A 9,770-nucleotide genomic window follows, 5' to 3' on the forward strand; every position below is an offset into this window, starting at 1 on the left:
AAAAAAAAACAATAAAGCCAGACAGGTAGGGACTTCCCTGGTGGCACAGTGGTTAAGAATCCACCTGCCAATGCAGGAGACGCAGGTTCGAGCCCTGGTACGGGAAGATCCCACATGCCGCGGAGCAACTAAGCCCGTGCGCCACAACTACTGAGCCTGCGCTCTAGAGCCCGCGAGCCACAACTGCTGAGCCCACGTGCCACAACTACTGAAGCCCGTGTGCCTAGAGCCCATGCTCCGCAATGAAGAGTAGCCCCTGCTCACCGCAACTAGAGAAAGCGCGCAGCAATGAAGACCCAACGCGGCCAAAAATAAATAAATTTATTTTTTTTTTAAAAAAAGCCAGACAGGGCTTCCCTGGTGGCGCAGTGGTTGGGGGTCCGCCTGCCGGTGCAGGGGACGCGGGTTTGTGCCCCGATCCGGGAGGATCCCACGTGCCGCGGAGCAGCTGGGCCCGTGGGCCATGGCCGCTGGGCCTGCGCGTCCGGAGCCTGTGCTCCGTAGCGGGAGGGGCCACAACAGTGAGAGGCCCGCGTATCGCAAAAAAAAAAAAGCCAGACAGGCACAGGCAGAAATAGTTTTTGACTTAAGACAGATGGAGATGGGGATGGGGAAAATGGGGAGACGTTGATGAAAAGGTGCAAACTTTCTGCCGTGAGGTGAATAAGATCTGAGAATCTAATGTATAACATGGTGACTGTAGTTGATAACACTGTACTGTATAGTTGAAATTTGCTAAGAGAGTAGGACTTAAATGTTCTCAGCAAAAAAAATGGGGAGATAAACATGTGAGGTGATGCATATGTTAATTAACTCAATGGGGGGAATCCCTTCACGATATCAACGTATATCAAATCATCACATTATGCACTTTAAATGTCTTGCAATTTTATTTGTCAGTTATGCCTCAGTAAAGTTGAAAAAATATAAATGTAGATGTGTCTCTGAGCTGTGTTTCCCCAACTTAGGACAACTGCAAGTATGTGCCAAATTCCGGCCAAGAGGATGCAGACGGAGATGGCCTTGGAGATGCTTGTGACGAGGATGCTGATGGAGATGGGATCTTGAATGAGCAGGTAGGTACCTGCTTTGCTGGGAGGGCCTATGAATTGCCACATACCAGGGATGGTGGAAGAAAGGCTGTGAAGTCAACTATTTATATTAATCATCCCGACTGTCTGTTTCCATGCCTGCGTTCCCATGGCACTGCAGTTTTTTATTCTAAGATTCTGAAATGTTTATAAAACTGATGAACTTGGGCCTCCTGAGTTGTGACATCTCATGCCAGTCGGGGGAAGGTTGGCTGGCATCCACCGCAGGACCAGGCACACAGTGGGGATTCAGTAAAAGTCAGAGTTAACGTCGGTCTTTTGATCCTTTAGGACAACTGTGTCCTGACTCACAATGTGGACCAGAGGAACAGTGACAAAGATATCTTTGGGGATGCCTGTGATAACTGCCGGAATGTCCTAAATAATGACCAGAAGGACACTGACGGGGATGGAAAAGGAGATGCCTGCGACGACGACATGGATGGAGATGGTGGGTGTGTCTTGCTTAGCCTTTTACTTGGGACTCATTTGTCCTTTTTCCCCTTGTTCTCTCTTAGGAGCAGGAATAGAATGACTGACTCTGAGGGCCTTTCCGCTCCAGGGGGTTCCACATGGCCTGTGCCTGGCGGCCTCAAGGCCCACTTGTTGCTGTGGAAGAAGACCCCTGGTGTTCTGGGAACTCCACATCATTGCCAGAAACTTCGTAGGAATCCCTTCGAGCAGTGTCTTGTCAGCGATGTGACTTTGTAGGGCATCTGTCTTCCCAGACTGCAGCGTTCCTCCCTCCCCACCGTCCTTCTCAATGCATAAGGGTCCTGGAAGTGGAGGATTGAGGTAGAGGGGCTGAGCAGGGTCATGGGCAGCAGCCCTGGGTCAGGCTCCTCCTGCAGAGACTCGGGCATTTCCCAGGAGCCTGGGAAGAGCTGTCAGGCAGGGCGGCTACATCACCCAGCTCCAGGGCCCACTGAAGGGGCCTCGTATTGTGGTCTGTGTGAATAGCACCTCTGGAGCACAACTCTGGAGCCTCACAGGCCGTGAGGGAGGACGGTTGTTCCTCTATAACTTCCGTAACATATAGGTGACTATCATCAAAGTATAGGCTGGATCCGATAGTTGCTGAAAAACACATCACAACACAGGACCTTGAAGGAATTTCCTTTTAGAAATACACTACACCCACCACTAACCAACACACACCCCACACTCCAGACCATTCACATGTCTCTAAAACACGAGCCCACCTTCTATAAGCCTGACTGATGGTAAACCAGCTCAGCGAAACAAACAAAAACCGCCCCGAGTTGTGGCATTTGCCAGTTTCCATTATGTAAATACCACTCCCAACATCACTGGTTCCAAGGTACCAAGAGGAGATGACATGATTGAACGGGAAGCTGGGGAGAAATGGGTATGACTGGCCTGACTCCAGCACACCACTGCCTGAGCCCCGGGGCCCTTGTCATAGCTCACACACCCGTGAGGTCCTCCCTCTCCAGGGTCGGCCCACCTAGCCCTCATGACCCCCTCATCTGGTTGCAGTGATAGCCCTTGATATCTTCAACAGATTCTAACTCAGTGGATAAATGCCTCAGGTCACTCTTCTTTTAAGTCTCCCAGAATCCATCCTTTGACATTACCTCCAGGTAACTGCTGGAAAAGGTATGGCTCTCTGAGGATGGCCCAGGCAGACATTACCTACTGTGTGCCATGTGCTGGCCTGATCTCTACAGCACCTGGAAATCTGTGCTCCAGACCTTTCTGTGATGTTCGCCTGACTCAGGGAAGCATTCCTTTCTCATAGGAATAAAAAACATCCTGGACAACTGCCAGAAAGTTCCCAACCGTGATCAACAGGACAAAGATGGTGATGGCGTGGGGGATGCCTGTGACAGCTGTCCTGATGTCAGCAACCCTAACCAGGTTAGTAGGATCCAGGGGCATCCAAACTCTAGGCTGAACTGCCCAATGCAGAGACTCATGTAAGACACGTGTCTGGAAGAACCCAGCCGAACCTGCCAGCCCAGTTCTTTGCTATTGCCTTATACCTAACAGCAGAGGTGGTGAAATTGTATACTTAAGCCTGGAGGTGATGGGAAGAACATTACAGGAGATCTGAGGCCTTCTGGACTAATCTTACAGGCTGTGAAGTCCCTGTGAGGTTAGGAATAGGAGTTTTTGGGGTTTCTTAAAATTCGTTTGGCTGCGCCAGGTCTTAGTTGCAGCACGTGGGCTCTTCGTTGCTGTGTGCGGGATCTTTAGTTGCAGGATCTAGTTCCCTGACCAGGGATCGAACCCGGGCTCCCTGAATTGGGAGCACACAGTCTTAACTGCTGGACCACCGGGGAAGTCCCAGTAATAGTTTAATGATGCCCAAAACAAGTTGGGTTTTTTTTGCTGAAAGGAAAATGCCATGTGGAAATTAACCATTGGGAGCCTCATGTCCCTTTCATCCCCAAATCCCAACAACAGCCTATGTATGGACATTTCAGATTGGGTTCAGTCAGTGATGTGCTGTTTCCCTTCTCTCTCCTCCTTCCTGTCTGGATAATTGGGTATGATGTGTCACTTATTTTTAAAGCCCTGAGACAGGGGCGTCATTATTGCCCTCTGACTCACTCCCATTCTGGCTCAATTCCAAAATGCAGAAGCAAAGCAAAATCTGTTTGCCTCGTCCCCGTGCCTGTGGCTGGCTCCCTTCCAACCCGTGCCAGAGTGCCACGTCTCCACCTGCCACCATGCTGCCCCAGCGCCCTTCTCCAATCAGCTCATCTGGTGTGTAGGCAGCCCATCCTTGGAGCTTGATATTTTGGAAGGCTTTTTTGAAAATTCAGCATTGTGCCTACACCAATATGGTGTTGTCCTTTTGCAGTTTGCAGCACCCCAATTCCAGAGAAATAATTCCTGAGATCCAGTGATGATGGGCTGGGTCTGCCTTCTCTGGAACATTCTGTGCAGGCCCATGGGGTAAATAACACGTTTTGTTCTCTTTGCAGTCTGACGTGGATAACGATCTGGTTGGGGACTCCTGTGACACCAATCAGGACAGGTATGGCATGTTTCCCAGCTGCATAGGGCTGATGGAAATTCCAGAGAAAGTTTTCTCTTTCAGAGCTCTCTGTTGCTACCAGGCTTTGGGATCTCTCTGGGCAGATTGAGTTGCTGGAGGGACAATAGCCCTGTCTTTGGTCAGGGTCACTGCACCTCCATGAATGGGGGGCTTGACGGTACCAGGAGGGGCCACTAGGCACTCAAGCAACTGAGACTCTATCACAGGAGAGGTGGTGTAGCATCATGCTTTAGAGATGGGCTCTGGAGCGACACAGCTAGACATAAATCCCAGCTCCTCCTCTTACACATCAGCTTACCTTAGGCAAGTTACCTCATCTCTCTGTACCTCCATTTTCTCATCTGTAAAATGGGGATGGAAATGGAATGTAGCTCTTAGGACTATTGTGAAAGTTGAGTTAATTTATGGAAAGTACATATTACAGTTTCTGTTGCATAGATGTTAGCTCTTTTGCTGTTATATTCTTTCAGCTCAGGAAAGCTTCACCATAATCCCAAAATAGAGAGCTGTCAGTGTGCTGAGGGAATCACTGTTATTTCATTGTCCTTGGAATTTTTTCTTTCAGTTTTCTTTATTTGGGTGGAGTTGTTCTATGCAAATGAATGTTGTCAGCCCTTCTAGCCCCACATGGATGGAGTCCTACGTTAAGACACAGGGCTGGATCAGATGCTATAGGAACATCAAAAATGTAGGCATGGCCAGCTCTGCCCTAGAGGTACCTGCCATCCAAGACTCTAAACCCTTTCATCTCTGTAGGGAATCATAGGGGCATCAGGACAGGGGTGAGAGAGGGAAAGGAGTCTAAAAGGCAAAGCAGGAAGAAACATAGCTGCCCTTCTCAACCTCTTCTCAGAGGCTGCCCTACAGGCAGCAGCGCCCAAGCCCAACCTTGCTCAAGGACAGCTCCTATCAAGTCCTTGTGCTCCGTGTCCTTAATGCACAGTACATGCCAGCTAAGTGAACGTCAACAGACTTCTCAGTCTCTGAGTCTCGATTTCTTCATTTGCAAAGTAGAGAGAATTAAATGCCAAGTGATGGTAAAAATGAAAGATAATGTAGGTAAAGCTCCTACCTGCAGTGCTGGCCCTCAGATGACCTGCAGAAAATGGTAACCGAGGTATTAGTGTTATCACAGCATGAGGAGAGGAGAGGCAAGTCGGTGACAGTTTGACATAGGATGTCTCCGTTTTTGAGGGGAAGATGCGACTGGTACCCTGACAACTTCCCTCAATAATGTACATCAAGAATGTTCCCTGTTGCAGGTCATCCTGCTCTCTCAGTGCCATCTAAGTGATTTCTAAAATATCCTGTCCCACCAGCCTCTAGATTTTCTGCCTAAAATAAATAACTCATTCCACTACATTTTAATTCCCACAAACTTGAGGACAGAAACTGCTTGTTTTGCATAAAAATGTTCAGGGCTATATGGAATGGCTGCTAATGGAAATAGCTCAATCTTATGATTTGGAAAGCAGCCCTGCCACATGCCCAAGAATTCCACTGTTGGAGTTCTGTCACCTTCTGCCTGTCGGGGTTGACCTCACTTTCTCTGGGACCCATCTGGGAAGCATTGGCCTGAAGGGCATGGACTGGCCCCTGGCTTCCCTTCCTTGTCCCATTGTGGATGGCGTGGGGCAGTTGCTGGTCCAGGATGGGCTGTGGGTGGCGCCCGTGAAAGGAGTATCTGCTGTAATCCAGAGTAGCCGTGGGAGGCCTCCATCAACTCAGGGAAGCCTGGGGACAGGGCAGACTCATCCTCAGGTGGCCGTTAGGCCTGGAAAGAAGGAATGTCAGGTGGGCAGAGAACGAGGGTTCTGAGAAGTGCGTTAGCCCAGGGCAGAGCCCGGCCTACGTGCTCAGTTCTTGGGAAGGGCGGCCCCGCTGTTCCTGCCCTTCTCCCTGTGCATTCCCATCTGACGCTTCTCAGGCTTACTGGCCGGGCGTGGTGAAGAGTCACAGAAAAGGAAACACCATAGGGCTTCCCAAGAGCCAGGCACTTAGAAGTGTTTTTCTTATATTAAAACGTAACATGCAAAATTCTAATCACTTAATCATTCAGTCTTCCTAACAACCCTGTGAGGTAGGCTGTTATTATTCCCATGGTACAGGGGAGGATGCTGAGCCGTAGAGGGGTAAGTGTCACGTCCAGGGCCCCACGCTGGTGCGCAGCTGAGCCAGGACTCGCAGCGGGCAGTGAGTCCACTGCCCCTCACTTTGTTCCCCTCCCACTTTCTCTGTCGGGGGTCACAGTCGTGCCTGGGGACTGAAAGGAGCATCTGGTCACCAAATCACAGAAATTGGCCCTTATTTTGAATAGAAAATGATCTACTTGTTTCAACAGGTTGGAGAAGTGGGAAATGGTCTCTGAGGCCCATAAGGCAGCCTCATCTAAGGACCTGTGGGGGTGATAAAAGACCAAGCCTGGTTAAGACCCCAAACCCAAACTCTCCCTCCTGAGAACTGGACTCTTCGTGTCCTCTGCTGAACTGGGACGCAAACCCCCTCTCCTTTCTCCCACAGTGATGGAGACGGGCACCAGGACAGTACAGACAACTGCCCCACTGTCATTAACAGTGCCCAGCTGGACACTGATAAGGATGGAATTGGTGACGAGTGTGATGACGATGATGACAATGACGGCATCCCAGACCTGATGCCCCCTGGACCAGACAACTGCCGGCTGGTCCCCAACCCTGCCCAGGAGGACAGCAACAGTAAGTGGGCTCAGCCCCGGGCTCCCTTCAGCCAGGCACATGGTGGCCCACCTCTGCCAGGGCCCCAGCTTCTCTGAGCAGCCACAGCTTGTGTGGACAGTAGACATCTGCTAGACACCAGTCTCCAACTGTCAGAGAAGAGCTGCTCCTGCGCAGCCCTAGGGTGAGACCACACGGGGCAGGGAAGCAGCCACGTGCTCCGCATCGGGGCTTGGAGAGCCCCTCCACCATCTTGCTCGTGCCTTTCGCCAGAGTCACAGGGCAGGAGCGGGATGGAGGGGAGGGCACTGCAGCACTGCGTGATGCCTGATGCCTGCAGGGGCCGAGCTGTTAAGGAAAGGTATGCACAGAGCCAGAAATGAGACAGCAGAGTGGTGAGGACAGTGGTGAGGACGCATGGTGGTGCGTTGGTGAGGGCATGCCCATCCCAGTATGCAAATTCAAATTTTAATACCATCTTTCAGCTGGACAAAAGACACTGGGCTATATTCAGCCTAAGGATCACTGTAAATTACTCTTAGATTTTGGTGACCATAATTTCCCTGCTTTTTATGTGTCATAGTCCAGAAAGTACTGTAGACATTTGCTTACGTAAGGTCAGCCTTAAGATCCACCAGTTGGGGCTTCCCTGGTGGCGCAGTGGTCGAGAGTCCGCCTGCTGATGCAGGGGACACGGGTTCGTGCCCCGGTCCGGGAAGATCCCACATGCCGTGGAGCGGCTGGGCCCGTGAGCCATGGCCGCTGAGCCTGTGCATCGGAGCCTGTGCTCCGCAATGGGAGAGGCCACAACAGTGGGAGGCCCGCGTACCACCACCACCACCACCACAACAACAACAAAAGATCCACCAGTTGGTGAAACCTCTGTCCTAGAGGACAGCCAGGGTTTCCTGTCAGGTCAACTTTGAAGTGTACTTTTTTTTTTTTTTTGATGTGGACCATTTTTAAAGTCTTTATTGAATTTGTTACAATATTGCTTCTGTTTTTTGTTTTGGTTTTTTGGCTGCGAGGCATGTGGGATCCTAGCTCCCCAACCAGGGATCGAACCCGTACGCCCTGCATTGGAAGATGTAGTCCTAACCACTGGACCACCAGGGAAGTCCCTTGTCAGGTCATCTTTGGACAGTTGCCCTCCACTCTGTCCCTAGGAAGTCCTTTTCATCACCTGCAGTGGGGGTTCACCAACCCCCCACAAGGACCGCGGGGCCGGCTCAGACACGGCTTCTTCCAGGACTCCTCGCTCCACGTGGAGCTGGGTCTTGGGCTGTCTCTGCTCTTTGCCCAGCCCCCTCTGTCACGGATGGGGTGGCTTGGGGGTAGTAGGCATTACTGAACTGCCCCCCTCCTCCTCCACCCCTGCAGGCGACGGCGTGGGGGACATCTGCGAGACAGACTTCGACCACGACCAGGTCATCGATCGGATTGACGTGTGCCCAGAGAATGCAGAGGTCACCCTGACCGACTTCAGGGCCTATCAGACGGTGGTCCTGGACCCTGAAGGGGACGCCCAGATCGATCCCAATTGGGTGGTCCTGAACAAGGTGAGGGTCATGCGGTTGGCACCGGCTCAGCGTTGCCTCTCAACACAGGCCCTTCTGAGAGTAGTGGGTAAATTTTGAGGGTGCCGACCTCCAGCCAGGCACTGTTCCACGTCGTGTTTGTTCCTCTCAACAGCCCTGTGACAGAGCTATTTCATTAGCCTCGTTTCACAGATGATGAGCTCAAGTGTTAACAAAGCTTGAATGATTACTCACGGTAGCACTGCAGGTAAGCAGCTAAGATTGCTGGATTTGGGACCTAGGCAGTCTGACCCTAGAGCCATGCTCCTAATCTCTGCAGTAGATGCTCCGGGTGTGTCCTCCTCCCTGTGGACCTAAAGAAGACAGGCACAGAGAGGCTTAGTAGGTTTTCCAGTGTCACCCAGGAGGTCACATTCATTAGAAGCATATGTTCTCTAATTAAGGGTTTATTGACTCAGCTTAAGTGATAGTTTTAGCAAAACTATCTCTACTTAGCTTTGAGGGGTTTTTGTTGTTTTTTTCTAAGGATACGCTTTCTTTGAGCACATAACAAGGTAGAGCAGTTCCGCAGATAATGAAATCTTTACATGGAGGTCTGAGGTTCTGGGCTTCTCTGAGATTATTCTGTCCCCTCCAAGGTTAATCTTAACCCCTTCAACTCTCTCTGCAGGGCATGGAGATCGTGCAGACCATGAACAGCGATCCAGGCCTGGCAGTGGGTATGTCCAGGGCCTCATCACCACTGGTACAGAATTCACTCTTTCAAGCTCGTGTGGCTTGTCTGTTTTTCTCATCTATTTTGATCTTTACAGGGTACACGGCTTTTAATGGAGTGGACTTCGAAGGGACCTTCCACGTCAACACCCAGACGGACGATGACTATGCTGGCTTTATCTTTGGTTACCAAGACAGTTCCAGCTTCTATGTGGTCATGTGGAAGCAGACAGAGCAGACGTACTGGCAGGCCACCCCGTTCCGAGCTGTTGCAGAACCTGGCATTCAGCTCAAGGTACTCATCTCCCTTTCTTCTGCGCCCTTCACCCACCTTTTAAATTCTGTGTTCTCCCATATGGCATTTATTCATCTAAGGAATTGATGCATTCGTGCCAGCATTCAAGTTAGGGAACACACTGGAGCCCATCCAGGGCCTTGCCTTCACTCCTGCGTACAAGCTACATGCTTCCCTCTGGGTGACTGATGGTGAGAATGTCAGCCCCTGTAGAGCCCAAGAGGTGGGGAGGATTTGGAGGTGCATCTTCAGGCATACTCTTTTGGAAACTGGTATTGTGTTTCCTCGATGGGGCCAGCTTTGTACAGGAGGGCTGGGAGGCTACCTCTGTCACTCCTGCTGGGAGGAAAGGCACACTTCAGAGCCCTCATTGGCCAAATGTGGGGAGCAATGGATTTTCAGCAGGGACAA

At 51.0% G+C, this 9,770-nt stretch overlaps 1 protein-coding gene across 1 annotated transcript in view; it reads left to right on the top strand.

Moving 5' to 3' along the window:
- THBS4 (thrombospondin 4) overlaps positions 1–9,770 on the top strand; it is a 58,471-nt gene that overhangs the window by 44,756 nt on the left and 3,945 nt on the right. The window contains exons 12-19 of the mRNA XM_007471975.1: positions 969–1,076; positions 1,383–1,542; positions 2,854–2,972; positions 4,046–4,098; positions 6,640–6,833; positions 8,193–8,371; positions 9,021–9,069; positions 9,163–9,359. Of these exons, the coding sequence (XP_007472037.1) occupies positions 969–1,076; positions 1,383–1,542; positions 2,854–2,972; positions 4,046–4,098; positions 6,640–6,833; positions 8,193–8,371; positions 9,021–9,069; positions 9,163–9,359 (1,059 nt within the window). The remainder of the gene's footprint in view (positions 1–968; positions 1,077–1,382; positions 1,543–2,853; positions 2,973–4,045; positions 4,099–6,639; positions 6,834–8,192; positions 8,372–9,020; positions 9,070–9,162; positions 9,360–9,770) is intronic.

The sequence above is a fragment of the Lipotes vexillifer genome, unplaced genomic scaffold (genome assembly GCF_000442215.2).
Source record: "Lipotes vexillifer unplaced genomic scaffold, Lipotes_vexillifer_v1.1 scaffold83, whole genome shotgun sequence".
NCBI lineage: Eukaryota > Metazoa > Chordata > Mammalia > Artiodactyla > Lipotidae > Lipotes > Lipotes vexillifer.